Here is a 25,621-nt window from a genome sequence, read left to right as displayed (position 1 = left end):
GGACATTTAGCACTTTTCCCATTATAGTCTTCAACTTCTTATCGTACTGATGGCATTCTTTATAAAAGAATTTACTCGCCGATTATTGCTCAGGGTGCACCAGATGTTCTGGGAAAGGAATGATAAGTCGTGCGAGAAGCTTCTTTTCGTGCACCCCCATTGTAGTTTGGTAGGTTTTAGGAGAATATAGTACTTATTATTTGTAAAAACTTTGGTAAATCAAATCTGTTTTAATACAACGACTCTGTTAATCATGGGTGTTATGACAAATCAGAGCGCTGGATTTTCCCTTTTCACTATAGCCGCTCATTTACATAGAAATTAAAAATATCTTAATTGCCATCTCCGTTTCCCTACGACTTGGTTCTAATTGAAATCTTTACAATATCGCATAACAATAAGAAGACCCCGTTTAAAATCCATCTTTATTAAAACTTGGCCATGTCTATTGAACACGCTGCAAAGCTGGGACAAAGCCATTTTACCCGGATAATAACATAACAACGTTGCTTCAACTGGATAATGTGATTTGCCCCACGCCGGGATGAGAAGTTGGTAAATTGAAAGCGGCAGTTTTGTGTTTTGTTAGCAAAGATGCATTTATGTTAAAATAACACCTAATGAGGGAGTACGTTGTTTTTACTTTTTTGGATAATATCTATGTTCGAGTAAACGGGTAAACAACGTAAACCATTCAGTTCCACTTATAAGACGCTCGGGCTGTATGTGCTTCGAAATACTTTGACGATGATTTAATGGATGATTGATTTAACGGAGAAAAATACAAAATAACTGGCTAACTGTGAGTATGGTGACATTTTTATTCGCTGTCTTGTGATCCTTTTTGTAAACTTTTTAATTGTGAATAAAATAAAAAAAAAAAAATTCCTTGCACATACATATGACGTCACGTGCTGTTTGGTGTTTACATAACATATAAAAGCAGCAGTAGAGTTCCTTGTGAAAGAGTTCATCCGAGGTAGTACTGCCACCTTAGCTATGCCCCCAAGCAGTAATGTTCCTGAATCCTTACTAAAAGAAAATAATGCAGTTAGTATCACTAATTTAAGGTTCCGTCATGTATTTCCAAACGATATTGTTAAAGCCTTTAAGTCTATAAACATAAAAAATACTGCTGATCTTGATGGTCTTTCAGTCAGAGTAATCAGTTCTATAGTTGATTGTATTGCGCCTTACTTAGCCTGTGTCTTTAATAAATGTGTTGATAATGGTGTCTTTCCTGACCTCATGAAGCAAAGTAAAGTTATTCCACTTTTCAAATCTGGTAGTATTTCTGACCCCACCAATTTCAGACATATATCAATACTACCAACTCTCAGTAAAATATTTGAAAAAATTATTCTAAATCAGATGTGTGCACATGTTTACAGTAATAACTTAATGTCTCCTAAACAATTTGCTTTCACTCGGGGTCGCTCTACAACCGACGCTGGTGTCGAGTTGATTAATCATATATTTGATGCATGCGAAGTCTCACATGATGCTATTGGTGTATTCTGTGACCTTTCCAAAGCTTTTGATTGAGTGCATCAAACTGGTCACTGGTCAGGAAACTTCGCCATTATGGTGTGGCGGGACGTAATCTCGACCTTCTTAAATCGTATTTGCGTGGTAGGGTACAGAGGGTCGATCTTAACGGTACGAGATCATCAGGATCTGCAATTAGCATGGGTGTCCCTCAAGGTTCAATTCTAGGCCCATTTTTGTTTTTAGTTTATATTAATGACTTACCTAGCCTTATGGAGGGTATAAAACATGAGATAGTATTGTTTGCTGATGATACTTCCTTATTATTTAAAGTTAAAAGGCACTAATGTTCCTACGACGATGTGAACAATGCTATATCTAAAGTAGTTGATTGGTTTGCTGTTAATAACCTACTTCTTAATGAGAAAAAAACAAATTGTGTGAAATTTACATTACCCAATGTTAGAGAGATGGTTACAAACATTGTAGTTAGAAACGAAAAATTGAATCTTGTGGATACAGTTGTATTTCTAGGAATAACGTTAGATGATAATTGGCAATGGGGTCCCCATATAAGTAAGTTATCAAAACGACTCGGCTCTGCAGTGTACGCGATTAAAAAAATAAGGAAACTTTCTGACGTCGAAACCGTTAGATTGGTTTACTTCAGCTACGTTCACAGTCTAATGACATACCGCATTTTGCTTTGGGGTAATGCCGCCGATATCAATAGAATCTTTGTCCTGCATAAACGTGCAGTTAGGGCAATTTACAATCTGGGCCCCAAAGTATCATTGAGAGATAAGTTTAAGGAAATTAACATTCTTACACTAGCCTCACAGTACATTTATGAAAATGTAATTTATGTTAAAAGGAATAGTAATTTCTTTATGAAAAATAGTGACAGACAGAACATTAATACGAGGAATAGAAATAAACTAGCTTTTCTTGATAGTCGTCTTCACAAAGTCAAGAAATCATTTAAGGGGCAATGTATACGCTTCTATAACAAGATTCCGGTTGATATAGAAAATTTGCCTTTGACGATGTTTAAAACTATAGATGATATGTATGATAGATGATACAAAAACTTTATACTAAAGGTTATTATACAACTTCTGCGTACTTGGATGACAAAAATCCGTGGTAGTAACCCGTTTAGCTCATGGAGGTAGTCTCGATCTCTGATGTTTCAAATAAAAAAAATATTGTAAATGTTATTTACAAAGAGCAACCCCTAGAGTTACTTGCTCATTCTTCTCAGGGGAATCTGCCTTACGAATGAGCGGTAGAGTTGAACCATTGTGACGATTTCAAGTGTAATAATGCTTACCTATGAAATAAACATTATTTTGAATTTGAAATTTGAATTTGAATTGAATTTGAATGTCAGCATTAGTGTGTTCCGGTTTTAAAGGGCAGGGGTGCTGGTGAAATTACAGGCACATGAAACTTATCAATCTATGTATGTCTCAGTGTCACGGGCGCAGTGGCAGTACCCCTCAGATCTTTGTATTTTAAAACTCTATGTGGCACTTGAACTGTTATGGACAGGCGTGTCGCTTACCACCAGGCGCACGATTTGTTCGTCCCGTCTCTTGGTATTATAAAAAAAATCTATTTATCTAAAATCTTAGGCAGGCCCATTAAGGCCATTAACAAAGTTGACAGAAACAGAGACACCTACTACTTGATGTCATTTTTTAAACAATTTCGTAATTATTAGCGCGTGCTACAACCCTATGTAACGCGAGTGCACTGCGAGATTATACGAATGTGTGCATCTGTATGCGGAGCGTAGCGGACGCGCATACATATAAGCTGTTTATGTACGGAGTTACCATTCTTGTTTTATTATACTATACTTTTGATCACTGAACAGTTCAATATAAAATGTATAACTAACCATTGCAAAGTACTGAAGCTATCTGAAGTGATCTTACTTTGACAAACAAAGTTAACATTTTCCATGAAACCAAATTTTTTTGTTGTTTTCATTAGGTTGTTTGGTTTGAACTTTTTCTTTTGAAAGGAAATGTCAATAAACTTCTTTGTCTTTGAGTTGTTTTTGCTTTTGTTTTCTTTTGTGTCAAAATTAATTCATTACGTTTGTATTAAGTGAATTTGGTACTTTTCTCTCACAAAATGATGAAGTTAAAATAAGTTATGTTCTTTTCTTTTTGTTGTAGGTTGATACAACCTCAAATCACAACAGCGAAAGCGTTGAATCAATCATAATTATACGGAGTAGTATGCGATGTGAAAACACAATTCGTAAAAATTTTCACCTAAGAAAATAAAACACAAACTTACCTCAAAATTTTACAAGAGGTTCTCTGTATTCATTGGGTACTTTACATAGACTAATGATTTTTTTTAATATCAAATGAACTAATAATAGACGTATAGTATACGATATACATTTTTCAAATAGCTTTAGTTGCGTTTGTAAAAAAATAAATTCTCAAATAAAACCAGTGTCACTGTCGCTCGACTCGCGCAACAGGACCGACTCAGGGGTCTACTCTCGATATCCGTCTGACATCCGTCCGAAACAATTACTGCCAAATAAGCAATACTTGACCAAATGAAAAGACGCGTGATGCGAATGAAGCTTCATACTGGATACTTGTCTTAGAAAAATTTGAACTCAAGCTGAAGTAATATCGAGTCTTAAGAGGGAGCATAGGAAAAATTCCTAATCTTCGATTTGATTTTAGAGGGGTAAATCCACAATAAAGTTAAAAATAAAATATTGTACGAGTAACTACACAATATATTCAAGCACAGACGTTAATCAGAAACCTAAAACAATAAAGTTTCCTCGATAGGTAAAAATCAGGAAAACACATCTAATTTTCACATTTTTTCGATTTATTCTCGAAATGCTACGGGTTATTAGGATAAAAATTAGTTAATTATAAGTATACTTATGCATGATCGACTACTGTCGTGACGGATTTATTTTTAATCCCTTTAATTTTAGAGTTATTCCGCTAAAACGAATTGGGCATTTATGACGTTTTTAATGCGCAAAAGACAACGTCTTCTGTCGCATGTCACGGTAACTTCAAGCATAATATATTTATTTCACAAATTAGTCACTATCGCTCCGTTGCCGTTGAGACGAGATTTGCGGCGAGATTTTTTGAGTTGACAAAATTTGCGGCTGAGCTGTTTAATCGTCATCGTAAATTATCAATATTGATGGGTAATTGTCGAAGGTACCTTCTGTGATGAAATGTGTGAATTACCTACCTATGTTGAACGGTAAAATAAAAAATATTATTTTCGTGTGCATAAGCGCACTTACTTACGAATTTTGATTTCATCACTAAAAGGATTGAAAATTCGATGGTATAAATGTGAAGGTCATGCAGACGATTTTAGTTGTTATTATGTGCCGAATAACATTTAAATTGGTTTATTCCCGCTTTCGCGGGCTACTCGATTGATATGACGATACCACTTACACGTTTTACATTACATATTATAAATATATAATATTTGTAAAAATGACAATGTGATTTTGATCTAATTGATTGTTAAGTTACCTCTGCAAAACACACACAAAATCCGGAAATGATTAGTACAGACAGATAATAAATAGTTAATATCGTTGTTATTTTTTTTATTACGAGAAGTGATTTTGATATTAAACAAAATAATTTCACATACTTAATGCTTGGTATTTTAAGTGAGAGCAAAAGAAATTTAAATTAAATAAATAAAATTTTTATTTTAAAGAAATTTAACACATGGATAACACAATTATTGTATTGATTTTTGTCTTTGACTCGACAAGAAGAAGATTAGAGCAATCTGTTTATTTTCGTGTTTATTCTATTTACCAAACAAATACGAGTATAATAGGTATCGTACTTTATGAAATTTCATTACAGACACAAATTTTGTGTGGAACAGAAAAAAACTGTGGAGTCGCCAATAGGACTAATAAATTAACAACCGATTCCAGTACAGTAAGTATTGTATTCTGTTTATACAGGATGATAAAAACCTAACACATACATAAGTTATGACGTCTCAAAGTTTTATATCCTAAATTTTGTTCAATATCTTAAATTTTCATAAATTTTGTGTAAAGATTCTTGAAATTCAGTTTCCAGAATATATTGGAAATAAAGCATAAATCATACTGTCATTTTTACAAATATTATTTATTTATAATATGTAATGTAAAAAATGTAAATGGTATTGTCATATCAATCGAGTGGCCTGCGAAAGCTGGAATAATTAATTTAAATGTTATTCAGCGCATAATAAGAACTAAAATCATCTGCGCGATCTTCGCTCTTATACCGATGAATTTTCAATCCTATTACTGATGAAATCAAAATTCGTAAGTTCTAAGTGCGCTTATGCACATGAAAATAATATTTTTATTTTATATTTTACCGTTCAACATAGGTAGGTAATTCACAAACTTACCTTCGATAATTAGCCATAAATATTGATAATTTACGATGACGATTAAACAGCTCAGCCGCAAATTCTGTCAACGACCTCTCGTCTCAATGGAGTGATAGTGACTAATTTGTGAAAAACAATTGAATTTGTGTTCCCGTGACAAGCAACAGGAAATGTTGTCTTTTGTGCATTAAAATGTCGTAAGTGCTAAATTTGTTTTAGCGAAATAAGTCTAAAAAAAGGGGATTAAAAGCATCCGTAACGACAATAGTCAATTATGTATAAATATCATTAATTATCTAATAACCTGTAGCATTTCGAGAATAAATAAAAAAATGTGAAAATTAGAGGTCATTTCGTGATTTTTATCTATCGAGGAAACTTTATTATTTATGTTTCTGATTAATGTCTATGCTTGAATATGTCGTGTAGTTACTCATACAATATTTTGTTTTTAACTTTAAGACCCTGGATGTCTAATTGAGTAATTACTTGTAAAATGAAGTCATTCGTTTCAGTTTTTTTTTTGCATCGTTCCGAAAATCTGGTGCAAACAGTGTTACCGGTTCTCTAAACCAAATCATTTACTTTTATGGTTAGATTTTTTTATCACAAACTGGACACTCTGGAGTCCGAATGCTTTTCTTTCCATATTTAAAGCATACTATTTCGTGTGGTTGTTTACAATTCGTCAGATTATGGGAATTAGTGGAACATCTAAAACATAATTTTTTTTCCAAATACTAGAGATATAAAAGCCCTAATGTATATTGTACGCACAAATATATTTCATAGGTAAACTCTGTTGAGCGCTATAACAAAACCATCATGGCAGTTGTCTACACGTCCATATGCATGGGCCTAGGCTCTTGGCAAATTAAAGATTTTAAATTGAGAAATAATACTTGTTAATTTGTACTAAAGTAAATTGTAGAACATATTTTATCTTCCTTTTCTTCAATATTTACATTGAAACAGGTTGATATTTTTTGCATGGCTTCTATCAATTTGTATTTTAATTAAAAACGACAACGAAATGAATTATTTCAGCCTTGTCGTTTGGCTTCACTAGAAAAATAAAAAACTAAATAACTATAAAAAAAGAAAATACTTGCAGAAATTTGTCAGATATTTACATAGACATACACACATTCACACATACACACATACACCTTCACATATGTAGACACACAGATGCGCATACTTTACTATAGTCCATTTGTTTATTATATTGTAAGTCGCTTCATTTAAAAAATATAGTCATTAAAAATTAATGTCTAAATCTATTAATATAACTGAATTCAGTTATAATATGTTATCAATATATATTTCAATTTGTTACATTGTTCTTTGATAAACAATATTTTAAGTCGTTCGTTCTGGCATCGAATTAGTTTTTATGTAACGTAAAAAATGAATTGTAATCTGACAAACTTTGTAATTGGCTATGTAAGTACATTATTCAGAATTGTAAACCAAATTTAAAAACTGTAAAATTTGCAAACAAATAAATAAATTTAAAATTAAGCGGTATATTAACTCATTTTATTCAAATATGTAGTACTTTAGAATTTGGGATAGATATACAAAAAAGAAATACGTTTATTTGAATAAAGAAGTGTAATAAAAATTAAAAATTTTAAGTAGTCGAATACGACTCTATGGATTCAATGTTTACGGGTCGACAATAAGCGCGCGAAAATTACTTTTGATCGGTTTGCGCTACGACGTACTGGTAGCAGGCGGTGAATGATAGGTGCGGGTAGCAGGGAGTGTGGGTGGAGCCAACGTTAAAACTTTTTTGGCATGAGGGCATTGACTTACAAATAAATGGACGTCTTGTCCGTGCTAAAAAGTGTCCGAACTTACAGGGCGTTAAAATCGTATACAGAGCGTCAATCACGCTTTAGTCTTTGTTTGTTCGACTGACAGCTCGCTTGTCAGTGACGCCGTTTTGTTTGGCAAAACCTTATAAAAATTACTCAACTAAATTGAAAAAACAGGATGGTATATCATATTTTCAGTAAGTACTACATTGTGTTATCATAGTTATCATTTAAAAGTGTTATTTTATGCACTAGTATATATAGTATTTAAATTACATTTAAATTAATCGTAAATATAAATTACAAAAGCAATCAAAATAATCAAATAGCTAACTGTCTCTTTCCGACTCATTGCTTACGTAAAAGACTGAACGAGACCCGTCACGTCAATTTCAATTGTTTGAAACACAAGCGTTTGAAATATTTGGAACAAAAATTTCATGGAGTCGCTTTGATGCTAATGTTATTATTAAAATATTGTTTAATACATGTTAGTAATACTTTCAAATATTGTTGTACTCTTTCTACGGCTCGGGGTTACGAATCAGAAGACCGAAAATACATTTGCCCGAAATAACGTTTGCATGAACTTCCATAATCCCAAAAGTATTTTTTTAGGTTTTTCGGGAGAAATATGTGTATGGCCTACATTTATTTCTCTCGTGAGTTTGGGTGTAATTTGTGGTTGTTTATATGTGTGTCCATGGCACCCGCGACACAGGGTTTCCCCAATGCGGGGCAATATTGAGTGTGTGGGTTATTATAATTATTATTATTAATTAGTACATAAGTGTTTATTTTGGAAAGCGTTTCTCTTGCCCAATCAATATCGCGCATTTTAATTTTGTAATTATCTCACAACGGCAAATACCCTACTACCGTCATAGCCGTACTTTTTCAAGCACAAGAACATTTGCAAGAACTATGAGCAGTATGACTATGCCTGTTGATGGAATCAACCGTTGTCAGTGATAAATCGTAATAATTATATTGAATCAATTTAAGCACTACGGCATATAGAAAAGTGGTGACGTTTTTGAGCGCAGTATAATTTCAGTACTATGCACGAACGGGTTAAGAAAATGGTAAGAAAAGAAAGGAAACAAGAGCTGATGTAAGCTTGATAAAAGACCATAATATTAAAGCTTTGGTATGTAATTACATCAATGAGTGAACTGTGCATAGAAAGGAGAGAATACAAGAATTTATCCAGGAAACATAGCTTGAACTTAAGGAGAAAGTGACAAGTATTAACAGAGAACATCTTACACCGCCAAAATGCATTAAAAATCAAAAGTTGGATGAATGACAAAATATACCAACTTAAGAAACAAAGAAGGTAATTGAAGCAGACTGACAGTGCAAATTAAATAGGATTTTTTTTAAAGTTTAAGCAATTTGTAGCTTTCACATGCAAACAATGCATAATAATACAAATAGTAAAACCTTGATAGCCTAACGGTTTGCACTGGATGAGAAGTTCCCGGGTTCGATACCGGTGGGATCAATTTAACAAATTAACTTTTCTAAATGGTTCTGGTCTTGGTATTCTATTGTAAGGCAATCACCTGGTCTGAAACTAGGGAACTCTCTGTACATACTCCCCATAAGTATCAGAGCAACAAAATCCCAGAGCAGAACCAATTTACAAAAGTTCATTTCCCAAATTGGTTTTACTGGGAATAGAACCTGGTACCACGAACGATGGAATTTATTCATATATGGGCATAACTCAGAACACCCCTCCAAAACAACTTTCGAAAAGTTCATATTTACTTTTATAGTTGATTGAGCTGATTTTTTACGGTTTTAAAAAAAACTTTATTTATTTTATTTTATTTTATTTGGTACAACAACAGACATTAGATCACAAACAGTACTTATTAACAAGAAAAAACACATAACACTTTAAATCTAATATCCAATAATAGTTATACACAACTTTCCTAAATATTTATATTTTTAACAAACAGGTATAATATTCATAGGTATAATATACATACAATATATATTTATTTATATAGTTATATTTATGTATTTATATTTATATTTCAAACAAATACTATTTCAACAAATATTAAAAGCAGTGCCAAATGAACATAAACACTAATTTCTGTTACAACTTGAATACATTGCAGCTTTGAATGACATAATACTATTTGAAAATATGTCATGGCGGGAACATAAGTCATTGTATAATCGACATATTCTATATAACGGCCCATTTTGTGAAACGTTGTTCCTCATAGGTGGCAAGCTAAACAACTGTGGAATACGCACAGACCGAGTTGGCACCCTAAATTTTAGATGTTCAATCAGCTGAGAATCCATGGTAGAGTTTACAATTCTGTGCAGAGTGCATAAGTCGGAGACCCGTCTGCGATCTTCAAGACTCATCATCTTAAACCTACATAATCGTTCAGAGTAATTGGGCAGCTTACGCCGAAGTCCGTATTTTGAACTGAGACATCTTGCAAATCTACGTTGTATAGACTCTATTCTATCAACATGGATATCATATATAGGGTACCAGATAGGCGAGCAGTATTCCAGGATACTTCTAACCAAGGCATTGTACAATATTATTAAAGAGGTGGCATTACGAAATGGCTTAGTATTACGTAGGAGAAAAGATAATAAACGATTTGCATTATTACATATATGGTCGTAATGGGGTCTAAAAGAAAGAACCGAATCAAACATGACGCCCAAGTCGCGCACAACGTTCACACGATCCAACACACCACCGCCAACACCGTAAGCATAATTTAATGGCTTCTTGTTTTTGGTGAAAGTGATAACTTGGCATTTCTTCGCATTAAGGGCTATGTAGTTATGATTACATCAATTTTCAATTGTGTCAAGATTGGACTGCAGAGTCAAACAATCATTCATATCGTAAATACGGTGAAAAATCTTAACGTCGTCTGCGTATGCCAAACATTCACATCGAATCAAACCCAAAAGATCATTAACGAAAGTTAAGAATAATAGAGGGCCGAGATTTGATCCTTGAGGCACACCAGACAGTGCAAGAAACGGAACAGACTCAAATCCACTGAGGGCTACTAGTTGAGAGCGATTCATAAGGTACCATGAGATCCAGCGATGGAGACTTCCGTGAACACCAAGATGATCCAACTTTGACAGTAGTACCATATGATTGACACGGTCAAAAGCTTTAAAGAAATCTAAGTAAATAGCGTCAACCTGGCACTTATCATTAAATGCGTCACAAAGGTAAGTTACGTAACAAAGTAAATTTGAACATGTCGAGCGACCAGAAATGAATCCGTGCTGATTTGGACTTAGTAAATGCTTGAAGTGGCTATAGAGGTGAGTGTACACTAGACTTTCAAATATTTTAGCAAACCAACTCAATATACAAATGGGCCTGTAATTAGTAACATCGGCTCTGTCGCCAGACTTATGAACGGGTGTAATCTTTGCAATCTTCCACAATGAGGGAAACACACCACTCGACAAGGACATATTATAGATGATTGTTAGCGGTTTGACAAGAACTGAAGCGCAGAGACAAATAAAAACTGGTGGAATACCATCAGGACCGGGACCCTTAGACAAATCGACATGCTTGAGCTGTTTCAGGACAATATCAGAAGATAGAGTAATGTTGAATATTGACAAGTTACAGTGTGGAAATTCAGGGGTATATGTGACATTATTTTGGGCCCCATACACAGACGAGAAGTAATAGGCAAAAAGATTTACAATGTCACTACCATTCTCTGCTCTACGATCATTGTATCGCATCAGCTTGGGGTAGCTGTTAGTTACTCTCTTACCTCTAGTGTAACGCCAGAACGCCTTGATGTTCACAGACAGATCACTCTCAATACGCTCAATGTAGACCCTTAGACATTGCTCCAGTACGGCTTTTACCCTCAACCTTAACATTGAAAATGTATCGTAATCGCGGGGGTTGCCGTACCGCTTGAAGCGATTGTGGTACTTTTGCTTGTTTTTAATTAACACAATCAAACCCCTTGAAAACCAAACCGGATATCTTGTTGATTTAGTCCTGATCCTAGGCGTTTTTTTTTTTCAATAGTCTCATGCACAATATTATAGAACGCGTGCAGAAAGTCGTCACAGTTATGAATAGATGCCAAATGATCCCAGTCAACCATCGCTAATTCACTCATACAACCTTCTATGTCAGTTTTATAGAAGCAAAGTCTGTTACATACTGATCTGTTAATGTCTAATAAAGATGCCTGAACAACGAATGTTACCTCAAAGGAAGGATGATGTGCATCCAGACGGCTTAGGGCTGGGGTGCTGATAAGTGAGAAGAGCTCCGGGCTATTTGTGATTGCTAAGTCAAGAAGTCTTTGGTTATGATTTAATATAGTGTTAAGTTGTGTCACGTCTACAAACTGAAATAAGTCGGAAAGGGCTTTCGATTTGTCGCAATTATGCTTTATTATGTGACTCTTATCATTAGACCACACAACCTCCCCCAAATTGAAATCACCAAGAATAATTGTTTTATCGTATGGATAGGAAAGTAGTATTCGTTTACAATTAGTTACAAAATCTTGATAAAGTTCCATTGGTAAATAATCCGGTAAATAAACAATGCATATATTAATAGTTAATTCTTTTTTACTATTCGTTATTTGTATCCATAAATCCTCCACCAGATTAGACTGCCAATCTGTCCTATTGATAAAATTAAGATTTTTAGAGATCGCCATCAAGGGGGGATCCCCTCCATCCTGTTTATTGAAGCGTTTAAAAAATCTATTACATCTGTCTCTGCGCACCACACAGTATCTGTCATCGAACAGCTCCGAAGAAATAATACTATTATTTAGCCACGTTTCCGCCATACACACTATATCAAAATTACTAAATAGAAATGAATTGTAATTATCATTCGTTTTGGTTTTTAATCCTCGCACATTTTGGTAATAGACAGAGATAGCCATTTCATTAATTATAATTCAATGAACCTGGTACAATGCGTAAAAACTTTAAACAATACCACCTTAACGAATAAGTGCAAGACTTTCCTGGTTCTTGATGTGGATGTACGAAGAGTTGGGGTCCTTTCTAACGAAAATGCGTCCATTGCGTACCCATACGAACTTGTACCCAGTCTCCTTTGCTTTTTTCCTCGCAGCTGCATGAAGGGTTTCATAGAATGGGGACAAGTGCTCACAGACATAAATAGGCTTTTTCTCACCCGCTACGCCCAAATGATTCGTATTTAGTTTGTCATTAGGGTTGGCTTTGTTGTAGCGGTACACAGCTGAATAGAATTCGTCACGACTCCGGACACTCTTAAATTTAGCCACAATAGTCTTAGGCAGTTTGCTGTCCTTATTAAGTTTTGCAACTCTCACACAGCTAACTACGTCTCCATCATTTAATTTGTGCCCAGTAAATTGCGCACATTGATGCAATACGGTAGACAAATTCTCCGAACGAAATTCAGGGACACCATGCAATTCTAAATTATTCTCTCTTAAGTGCTGTTCCAGGCTATTTAATCTTCCTTCCAGATCGTGAACCGTGGTTTGCAATAGCTGGTTTGCGCCTTTTAGATGAGCATTATCCTTGATCAATGTATCAATGTATCAAAAAAACTGCCTCCGTGGCCGAACGGTTACCATGCCGGACTGCCACGCAGAGGTCCCAGGTTCGATTCCCGGGCCGGGAGAAATGTTTGTATGGCCTACATTTATTTCTGTCGTGAGTTTGGGTGTAATTTGTGGTTGTCTATGTGTGTGTCCATGGCACCCGCGACACAGGGTTTCCCTAGTGCGGGGCTATGTTGAGTGTGTGCGTTATTTATTTATTTATTATTATTTATTTATCAATGGAGAGTTTTAGGTCATCATGTGCTCCGCTGATGAACTCCACTGACTTACGAAGCTCCTGAACATCAGTCTTGATGGTGGAAAGCTCTTTGCTCAATACACGCGAAAAGATGGATGGCAGTTCTAACCGGATAGAGTCGAGAACACGTTCAGATATTGCTTCAACCAATTCATCACGCCCAATATCACCCGTACTGCGACCTGGCCTTCGCACGGTAATGTTGTCTGGTATAGTATTTTTTTCAGACTCAATGGCAGCAGCAGCATCATCGTCGTACTCCCTCAAAGAGCGCACCGGCGTATTCACATTACTCGTTTTTGGCTTCTTACTCTTGCACTCTTGACAGAGCCACTTACCTCTCTGATCCCTTGTCATCGTATTAAATTTTTGTGTGGTAATACAAGCACAGGCAAGATCATATGCCTTATTACACGAGCAACATTTAAAGTATTCATGACTCGTAATTGTGCTTAGACAGCCAGCACATGTTACCTTAGGCGCCATCTGTGTGGGAATTCAGGTACTAGTAAATGCAGTAGTGAGCTGTACTGGTGGTATCTTTAACAGCTCTTGCATTTGATGATCCCAATAATCGTAAGACAAACGAAAAGAAAACAAAGTTTCGCTAAGTTGATGTTAGCACAGACACGAGCCTGGGGCCCAACTACTAGAGTCCAACACCGTTGCAAACACGCCAACTGGCTCGTGATGTCATAAAAAACGTATAAAATGCAGATCACAATGTCTCAGATATTGTAGAACGTTTATAACACAGTTTTTAATTTCTCTAATTACTCAAGAAATCGGGTACGAGAATTCTCGAAACTCAAGAAAAAAGTCAGACACCCTAGCTCGTAATAAATTGCATTGTATAAAATTCAACATTTACGTATAAATTTTATTTATAAATAATAAAGGCTAGTCCATTACACCTCTGTTCAAGTAGTTTTCACTAGAAGCTACATATGGTGCATTTTGGTAAGTTTAAATAACTATAGTTTTTAAAGTAATTTACTACATTTTATGCAGCCCGATTCGATACGAAAGTTTGTTAGTAAACAAACTCATGAAAGCTAAGTAGCTATTTTAATTACCTACGAATTACCATGACCTTCCACATACATTCTTAACGTTGCCCTTTTAAAAAGAAACACCCAAATAGATATAGATACAATAGATTTATAATATGTGACACGATGTAATTAACCATAATTTTGTATTGATTTGCTATTTTAATAATTTTGTTATATTATTTTAAGAAAGTTTTACATCTGGCAACGACATTATAGCAAATTAAACAGTAATTTGTTGGAATAAGGTTTAAATTTACATGAACGCTATTCGACCAGAAGCCGATTAATTTCGGCTTCTCGGCCGCCATTTCTTTAGATATTTTATAGCGGATTTTTGCGAATGTGTGCGTCTGTTTTGATGGAAGCGCGCAGATTTCATGAATGAAATAGAACTCGCAGATCCACCAGCTTACCACGCACTGAATGGTTGAGATGCATCGGGACAAGTTATTACCTACGTATTTAATAGTGAATGTTTTAATATGTTTTTTAAGTGGTGGGGTATGGGCGCTGTCTAGTACTATCTTTGGGTAATACGCGGAAAATTTTAGGCAAGCCGGTGGGAATCGTGTTATGTGGATGCCTCGCCACTGTTATCTATCTATCTACTACTACGCAGATCCGTTATAGCCATTAACAAAATAGAAATTACCTGACAACACAGTGATATCAATATCAAAGCCAAAACGTTAAATCTAAAAGCCATAACTCAGGTCTTAGAATAAGGACTTGTTAACATTATAACGTGTTAACTAATCCCCGTATGGCGATCTGATACAGCTTATGTTTAATTAATACTAACATAACTAACGTAACTTTGAAAGTTATTAGTAGTAGTTATATAAGGTAGAGTTAAATCATAGAACATTCGAGTGTGATAGGTGAGTGGAGAAAATTGAATAATGCTACGTTTTAGTTCTGGAATCGCAAATATCACACAGTTATCATTACCGCAAAGGAAAAGGATTTAAGGGTCGTATTCCAGAACTCTACTCAATGCTCAAGCCAGGATTTGAGCAGACTTGAGCATGATTTCAAGCACTGGAAATACGACCCTAATGGGAAGGACTTGAGTATGATTTCCAGTGCTCACTGCAATACTCAAGTCCTGACTTGAGTATTGAGTAGAGTTCTGGAATACGACCCTTAGAGTCTATACAACCTTAAATAGCATTCGTTGATTCCGCATAACTGTAAAAGTGTTGAATTTTGGAACTTTGGACTTTGGAAAAAATATATAGTAAAACTGAGGACATACACGGTGCGAAACCACGGTTCCTAAAAATTTCACGATGGAAAAAAACACACTTAAAAAAAACACAAACTTACCTCAAAATTTTACAAGAATGTATTCATTAGATATTTAACATGTAGGTACCTATGACTTTTTTATATCAACTGAACTAAATAGAACACTTTTAGTATACTTTTTTCAAATGGTTTTAATTTTGTTTGTAAAAAAGTAAATTCTGAAATAAAGCCAGTGTCCCTGTATCTCGACTCGGTCAAAAAGAACCGTGTCAGTACGGAAAAAAATTGAATCTCGGGATTAAATAATGATGTTTTCTTTATTCAGGATTCAATCAAGAATTATTAATTTGTGTACCCAATTTTTAGTTCCCCAGTCATTTATTCGGTTAATCACTAACAATCAATGTTACCCTACTAAAACTACCACGGAAATTACTATGCATATCTCAAGTATTATCTCATTTAGTTAGCAATTGGACGTAGTTAAACAAAAAGGATCCAATCCACATCTAGTCACTTTCGAGATATGGCAGTTTGAAATATAATTGTGTGTTTTTGAATACTTATAATGTTTATGTAACTCCAGAGATATTTATTTACGTTTGTATATTGGATTGTTCTGGATGAAGGAACTGTTTGGTACACACACGTAACCCATTTTTTTGTTAATTTTGTGTATTGCAACCTTTTTGAGTCACTTCATCTTATTTAACCTTCAAATGAATTTTTTTTGAAAGTAGTAGACGCCATCGACGTGCCATTAAAGAGCAGAATACCAAAAAATGGAAATGCAGTTGAATAGTAACTCGGTGGCTAGCCACTGTTGTTAACATTTAGCAGAATTACCAACTGTAACACAATAACTTTTGCAACATGTGTAACAATAGTTCCGAAGGTTACCGCTAGATGGTATTGGCATGGAAAATGCAATTTCTGAATCGCGGTGTTAAGATTTTCCCAAATATAATGACCTATCACCAGTATTTTGTATGAAATTGATTTGATCATATTCTTTTGACAAGTTTCATTATGATTCACGGGTTATGAGCCTTCAGATCGCCCTTTTCTTCCGGTGGCGCAGTCAAGGCCATCAGCGGCCAACTGCAAAGTGTCATTCAAAAAAAAAGTTATGATTGAGCGATTCAATAATTGCATTTCTACGGTTATCCTCATTACTAAGGAAGCATTTCTAACTCACGCCCATTTCTTGGGACAGGTCACGAGAACACCTCTTGAGTGAGTTTCTTTTTGTGAGATTCGCACCCACCGGGATTTGTCGCGGACTCTGCGCCGCCGCGCTTGCACCCAACGGGACGAATACCTTTTATTGGACATACTTGTATTGTAAGCTTCTGTACAGTAAAACAAAAGCTTCTTCACCGAATTTGGTCGTTTGATTACTGGACGTAATAAGAGGATACCAGCTAGCCGCGCAAATCTCAACCACCCTCTCCTACTACACAACTACAAAATCCTGGTTTGAACAACACAACTCAGATAATTTAAAATTAACAGACTTTTGAGACGAAAGTCAAAAGCATACTTATTTTATACACAAACAACAAGTACCTTAATTTTCTACTAAAAACCTTCTAAAGCTGATAAAAAGAACGTGTCACGGCTTTATCTAATTAGAATCTTTAATTTGGTATACGAGAACTCATTAAGTGTGAACTGTTTTGCAATCATAGTAGAACACAAGACTATTAACAAATTTATACAATCATTAAAAAGGTAAAATGTGATTTTCGGATGGTTCTAACCTGGACTGCTTGTGCGGTGGGACTCAAACGATGACCCACCTTACACCGTGCCCTGCGTGCCCTAACCTGCACTGCGGCTGCTAGTGACGCGGTCGACGTGGCTGAGTTCTGGGTCACTATAGTATAATTTATGTCATCGATACGATAAGAAGAAGAAGATAAAAAATGTCTAAAGTCTTATACTGCCCTCGAAATAAGAAAGGTCACAATTCACATTTTTATCAAAATTAAGTTACATACATATTCGGAATCAAATAAAAAAGACCAATCTACCTATTTTTTTGTAGAAATATATCTCAACAATTGTTGAATATGCTGTAAGTTCCAGGGACACAATTGATATTAACAATCAGATTTTTTATTATAAAAGTCAATATTTGATTGGGATTTATTCATGTTTAAAACATATTTTAATTACCTCGACGTTTCGGATGTATTGTTACGTCTATAGTCTCGAAGGGATCCTAGACTCTAGGGAAGGGACGTATAGCAATTGCCGAAACGTCGAGGTAATTAAAATAAGATTAATTAAGATATATAATAATTAAGATCTTTGCGATTTGAAGCTCTGAGTGGCACTGCAACTGTTATGGATAGGCGTGTAGCTTACCATCAGGCGCACGACTTGTTCATCCCATCACTTGATATAATAAAAAAAAATGTTTTGTACACGATTAAGTCGCGAACAAAAAATCAAATAATGAGTGAAAATAGTAAAAGTGTAAATCAAAGTATGAAAAGTCATATTTGACGTTTATTACGTTAAAAATACATTTACATCAAAGCATTTTATTTAGTAATGACTAAAAAGAAGGAGATGTGCCATTATCCGCTCACGCGATGCGCTCCTCCTACCGCAAAATGGCGGCTATTTGGTTTCGCAAATTAGAAAAGCATTCAGTTTAAATACAAGTTTTTATAAATAACAATTATTATTCTGCATTGCTAAATAAATACCCTCCGATACTACCAACAAAAACATCTCAAATAAAATGCAGTAATACACCGCAAATCCTGCACTTAAAAAGCACTAATGACATTTTTGGCGTACTTGGATAAATATGATAATATTCCGTTTGAGTGGTTCTAACGTTTACCATGAAATTACTCCTTAAAGTATAGTTTATAAACATTTATTTTCAGGGTAAACTTAAAAAACGCTACTTACGGTATGTTTTCAATAAACAAACACCGAAATCACCAGTCCAAACAATAACACACACGATTGTCGTGACGTATTTTTGAAGTTGTTTATTTTTTTAAATGACAGACCCAGGCATTAAAAACTTTATGGTTTGCTAGAGTAGTTACCGAAATAGCAATTAATATTAGTTCTTTTACCTGTTATAACTTCGATATCCGATAAATCGGTATAAAATCATCACCGGCACCTCTAGGTGTGGTATGCATCTACGGCTGCATGTATCGCGTGAGCGGTTATTATGTGGTTAAATTACAATATAATAAATAACACAAAGCACAGCTGCATACAATTGTGCCCATTAGTTCTATTCACGAGTCAAGTGTTAAACGTCACATTAAAATGCAGTAACAATATTTTTATTTTTTTCTACTAAGTTCGCTACTTGTACCTTTCTTTCTTCCGAAGGCAGTATCGAGTACCTAACAGTAACAAATTATGAAAATAAATTCGGTAGCAGACCAGGACCCCGATTCAGAACTCTTCGATATTTTAACCGAATCGTTCGACTGGATATCGTTCTCGAATCGAAGGGCGCTTTCCGAGCTATTCAGAACATTCCGAGTTAAACTTTCCATTCCATTTCGGATTCGGATAGGATATCGTTATTGAACAGCGTTTACGGAGTTAGACGGTGAAATAGATCATAAGAAAAATTAAAATCCTTTTATTTACATTTTTAACTTTTTAAAGGCCTAAAATATGCTAATGCATTTAATTTTGCATTACAATAAATTAATAAAATTGAACAAAATCTAGACTTTATTTAAAATTATAAGAGATTTCCATATTACATTCTTGCTTTGAAAACAATAGAACGTTCGGTAATTTCATTCGATTGTCTGAATAACGTTTGCAGCCTTTATCGGTCGAGAAGCTCGAGTAATTGTACGGTTGTGACGTCATTTCGGTTCGGTTTCGAATACGACAGTTTGACGTTCGATTCGGGTGTTGTGAATAAAAATGAAAAGAAATCGTACGATATAAAATCGAATCGATCGACAACAGAGTTATCGTAAGGTACTGAATCGACCCCCTGGTCAGATAAAATCAATCGCATTTATATGACATACATTTGCCTAAAATGTCGCTTAGAACTGTTTACCTTTTTAACTATACTTAAGGGATTGATATATAATATAATTGACTTACTCTACATTTTGCCTTTAATACCCCCAGGATTTAATTTTGAGCGAACTAATTGGGACCGAGAAATAACCACTAACATTCGGTTTAAACGCGTCATTTCGTTAACTGAAACTCGAACAAACCAAAGGGATAACATTTCAAAACTATATATTTCTAATATTAATTAATTTTAAAACAAATTATGGGGTTAGGTTGTTTTGAAATCGTTTGAAATTTTCTTTCATAATCCTCATTTGTGAAACGGGTATAATGTCTGTTTGAAGTTTAAAACCAATAACATTACAAGCTTTGATGCTGGGTGGATTTATGTGAATAAATTTCAGTAATGCATTATCCCATTAACAAAATTCACTCCAATGGTCGCTTTAAATTAAGTAAATTGTATAGTTTTAATAGAGTTCCTTGTGTAAGAGTTCATTCAGGGAAGTACTGCCTCCTTACCTACTTCTGCCGCATTACTGCGTTCTGGTTTTGAAGGCTATGGGTGCTGGTTAAATTACAGGCACATGGGACTTATCAACTTACGTCTCAGGGTGACAGGCGCTGTGGCAGTGCCCCTCGGATCTTTATGATTTACAACTGTGCAACTCTCTCTACCGCTGCACTGCAACTGTTATGGAGAGACGTGTCGCTTACCACTAGCGGCACGACTTGTTCGTCCCGTCACTTGTTATAATAAAAAATTTAAAACATTTTAGGGTAAATAAACTAATAATAACCCATACCTATTCACCTAGACAATTTCTGATTCAATAATCTCAAATTTGATGATATTATAACTAGAATAACTATTAATGTATGTCATTTACTAATCGTTCCTGGCATGGTTTCAATCGCTAATCACAGACGTCAAACGAAGACTCAAGATTCAAATACATTTACTACGTCTAAAGAGGGTCTTTATGAAATAAAAATAAATTTCTGGAACCCTAAAGTCTCAATTATTCCTACATTTTATTTATATGTCAGGAGACTTCCTGGACAAGATTTTATATATGTTATTCAGCGAATGAGATTTTTATTACACTAGTTTCATTATTCAGAAGTAAAACTAGTGACTGACTATAAAAAAGACATTATTTAGGTGATAAATTCAAAGTTAATGAGTGGAAAAGATAACGGGCAAGTTTTCGTCTTCATGTCTATTTATTTACGATATAATCTCTTGCGGGGCCGAAATTAGATTTTCCGTGTGTTGAAGGTAAAGATTAATTGAAAAACCGTCTGTAATACAACAATGTAAATGAGTAGATAATCCACGAACCTAACCCGTATTAGGCTTTCATGGTCGACTTTGGCCCGAAACCCGCCCCCTGGAGAACACCTATTACGGTACATATTGTATTTAGATACGTAGATTGACACAATGTTTGTTATTTATTAATGCAAAGCTTAGGTTTCATTTTGAAGTGACACAGCTTTACGCTTTAATACTATTTTAACATACGCAAGAGCTTATAACAAATGGGGTCCTTTTACTAAACAAAATTAGGCTTTTCTTAAAGCTTTGGTATAATGTTGGTTTCCTCGGAAGTGGGGATCTGAATCGTGAAATGTGCTACAATTTGAAATTCGCAGAAATCCAAGCTTTTAGAAAGCCGTTACATACAATGCTTTATTTTGCGAAGTATGTGGGCTGAATGGTGTTTACGAATTCATAACAAGAATGTTCACGCATCGTTCTACGTCAAGGCTTCCTACTCTTTTCAAATGAATTGAAACGTTTATTCAGAATTGCTAAGAGGCCCGATATTTTTAAGTCGATCCTAGAGCGTGTCAAACACAAAACTTTTGCCAAGGTAATTATATTTTGCCTTGTTATTACAAATTATTATTATCTCTGTTATTACGCTCTGGGTCTCTCTTTCTGATTCGAATCTTCATATCACCTAATGTAACTCTTACGCCAATAGCTCCAGCTTTTTTTAAACTGATTCGAGACCGTCAGCACGCAACACAACAATTACACAACGGTTCTCATGATTAAGTTTTTCAATCACCAAAATCAAGAATCTTTATTGAGAAATTTCCTAATCCTTTTTCTGGTAATATTTTGAGTTATATCGAAAATGCTGCTTTCTACGTTCATCGTACTAATACATACATGATTATTGCTACTGATGTCATCATCTACCAATTATATGTCCCAGTACTGAGCATAGGCTTCCTCTAAACAAAGACTTTAAGGTCATAATCTACCTGCCTGACTCAAGCGGGTTGGAGATTTCACAATTTGAAAACACTCTTCGACGTGCAGTTACCAAGTTACCACATGCCCCAAGCGTCTCCTCACCTTAGGCCCTCGTCTAGACCGCTACTAAGATACGCTAGCTGCGCGCGGAACCCTGACCAGATGCTACCAATGCAGACGAACGTGTTCATCCTGCAGCTAACCATAAACACTGGCGAGTCGATACCCAAGTCCGGGTCCAACTGAGGGCTTGGCCCGTACCCTGGGCGTCTACTTTCATTCTCCGCCCGACATCCGTCTGAAACAATACCTGTCAAAGAAGTAATACACTACTAAATTAAAAATAATGTCAAATATGAAGCTTCTTCACGTCATGCGTCTTTTAATCTGGTCGAGTATTACTTATTTGACAGTAATTGCTGATAACGGAGAACTAAAGTAAAGGTCCTGGTCTTGCCGGGGATTCTGTAGTCTCCCCGGAACTCCCTATCTCTTGAGTTGTTACACAGGGACAACATGTAACCATATCATTCTGCATAAGTTTTGTTTATAGTGCCCCTCCTTATGAAACTCTTGGTTATGCAGGTAGGGCACTATTACTTGTTGTTACTGTTCTGAGCCCAGATCAGCCAGTGTCCAGGGTTCTCACAGACCTCTGACACTTGACTCCGGTTTTTCGAGAGGCTAGTGCCTCGGATGAGCCGCCCCGGGTACATTTGTACATTGCACCGGGTACATTGGTGGCGGAGCTGTAATGCTCACTTCCCGACGCCGAAAAACGACGTCTCTCCAGTTCCCAATAACCTAAGCGCCTGAGATGCTAGTCGCAGTGTCCTGCGACAATGTCCGGACATAGCTCCCAACTTAAAGGGCAACTCACATGCCCCGCGCATCTCCTCGCACACAGGCCCCCAACTAGACCGCTACTAGGACGCGCTAGCTGCTCTCGAGACAGACGCCCCGGACACATGCAACCGGGGCAGACAAGCATGTCCGTCTCTGCAGCTAACCACAAACCCCAGCGAGTCCATATCCAAGTCCGGGTCCCCCAGAGACGCTCGCAAAGGCGTATCACTGGCGGAGAGCTTGACCCGGACGCCCGCTGTACCCTGGTCTTGCCGTCGAGCCCGTAGTCTCTTCGGAAAACCCTATGTCTCGGGTGGGTCCCTACAACATGTAATAGTCAACATCATTGAAACTTCGGAAACATTATTCATGGTAATTATTTTAGCGCGTTGACGTTCGCAATAAATATAGGACAGGTGAAGCCGGAACATGCAGGTGTGCCAGATGCCTAGTCTAAATAGAGATTGAGTCATCGACTTTACTCACGTATGACTGAAGTCCTAAACTTATTGGTATAATATTTCAGTTTACTATAGTAATTGTGGTAATTAGCATTGCTGACTAGTGAAACAATGACACGAAAACTATTTTTATTTTACTCCCGTACTTTAATTTCTCAGTTTTAATTTTATAAACCATAATTAACGCAATTAAAAAAAAATATCGCAAAGGAGCTTTTTTTAGTTCTGAATGAAAATTCTATTGTCTATGGTACTCGCTACTTAACTGAAACAATTCATTGTAATTATGTACACAGAACTATATTAAGTTTCAAATAAAGAACGTCGTATTTTTGCTAAACAATTAAAATATCAAATATAACACTGCTCAAACACTCTACTCCTCCTGATTGGTTAAATTGGCCTAAAGGTCTTGAACCGGGTCATAAACCTTTATAAAAAATGATTGGTTACAATATAAGCTGTATTTTTGCCGCCAAGCAGTAATGTCAGCATTACTGTGTTCCGGCTTCGAAGAGTAAGGGTGCTGGTGAAATTACAGGCACATGGGACTGTCAACTTATGTCTCAGGGTGACGTGCGCAGTGCTAGTGTCCTTCAGATCTTTGCAATTTAAAGCTCTGAGTGGCACTGTAACTGTTATGGACAGGTAGCTTACCAACAGGCGCACGACTTGTTCGTCCCGTCCATCGAGTAACCAGAAATAGAGACGAAATGTCATTTAATTTGTTTGAAAATTATTCTGCCATATCATTACTGTGACAACTGTGCTCCGATTGGCTAGCCCGAGTTCGAAACAATTGACGGGTGTCGTCAATGGGTGTCGTCAACTGTTTCACTTCAAATCGACCAGTTAACTTGAGCTTTGCTATAATGGAAGAAAATTGCAAAATTATATATTTAATATTTAATCACCGATGAAATGTGATTCCGTTTGTTTTGTAATTAGATGTTTTGCTGTTTTTGCCACATTACCTAATAGAACAGCACGGTATTGTTAGAGATATTATCTTTATTGCAATAAATACAGAATATTTTTTGGAATATACGGAGACGTACACACAGGTCAGTAGTTGGCCTGTCTACATTTCACCGCAAACGGGAGTTGATATTTATAAGAGCTGTATCGCTAACGTGTTACCAAAAATATATGGCCCTTATTTTGTCTCTATTTCTGGTTATATACTCGGTGGTCCTGTCACTTGATGTTATATGAAAAAAATTGCCACTTCTATTCTATCTTTTTCGTGTTTTGTTTTGTAGCTTTTGTTTGGCTTTTTAAAATTTAAAATAATTTTTGTTTTGTAATCTGCGGTATTGTAGTAATTCTGTCCAAAACTGTTGAAATCATCTTAATTGACCGATAAATGTATGCATAGACCGATTACTGACTCAGAATTAATGCATCAAAGATTCCGTCCAGACGAGCGCACTTTAATCACAAGTACATTTAACTTGACCGCAGCTTCTGCAAGCGAAACTCAATTTGCTTCTGTCAAAGCATGAATGAAATCCAATAATTTGAGGTAAAATCGATATCAAAGTTTCACATTGTTAATAGCGTTTGCAATCTTAAATGTCTTGGACGACAGACTCAGATATCGTATTTCAGATGTATTATGAAGACGCATTTGCAAAATTCGTTCTTGTTTGTTCATGAAATTTTGTTTATTTGACAATGAATAATTGTGACAAAAAATATATAGCGATATTGGATTTACACTCAGCCGTCATCTTCGCTCGATACTCTTATACTAAAAACTACCCTCTCATGCTTACGACTTTTATTCCAAACTCTTTTATCGTGCCTGCGTTTAGAATGTGGATTTCTCTCAATGAATCTATTTGACGATCCCCTTCTCTTGATTTCTTCAAACGACATGTCATGAATTACTTTCCTAACTCGTAAGTTTCGTCTTTTCTCCCCCATCCCTTCGTTTATTTCTTAAATTTATAATTTTCCTTTAAATGTGTGATGTGAGTATTGTATTATTACTGCCTCCTCCTCCTCTTGCCTGCCTCCGTGGCTGAACGGTTATCATGTTGGAATGCCACGCAAGAGGTCTCGGGTTCGATTCCCGAGCCGAGAGAAATA

General features: G+C 35.7%; 2 protein-coding genes across 3 annotated transcripts in view; both read right to left on the bottom strand.

The window, feature by feature from the left end:
* LOC113236045 (RING finger protein nhl-1) overlaps positions 1–25,621 on the bottom strand; it is a 285,844-nt gene that overhangs the window by 253,084 nt on the left and 7,139 nt on the right. The window lies entirely within an intron of this gene.
* On the bottom strand, positions 12,758–13,967 carry LOC113235871. Its single transcript, XM_026471793.1, has 2 exons — positions 13,593–13,967; positions 12,758–13,345 (listed from the first exon to the last, which is right to left on the bottom strand). The coding sequence occupies exons 1-2, from the start codon at positions 13,965–13,967 to the stop codon at positions 12,758–12,760; spliced, it is 963 nt and encodes a 320-aa protein (XP_026327578.1).

Source organism: Hyposmocoma kahamanoa, unplaced genomic scaffold (assembly GCF_003589595.1).
Source record: "Hyposmocoma kahamanoa isolate Upper Pololo Valley unplaced genomic scaffold, ASM358959v1 88, whole genome shotgun sequence".
In the NCBI taxonomy this organism is placed as follows: domain Eukaryota; kingdom Metazoa; phylum Arthropoda; class Insecta; order Lepidoptera; family Cosmopterigidae; genus Hyposmocoma; species Hyposmocoma kahamanoa.
Note: the sequence above shows the minus strand (reverse complement) of the source record. Positions and strands in the feature narration are given on the sequence as shown.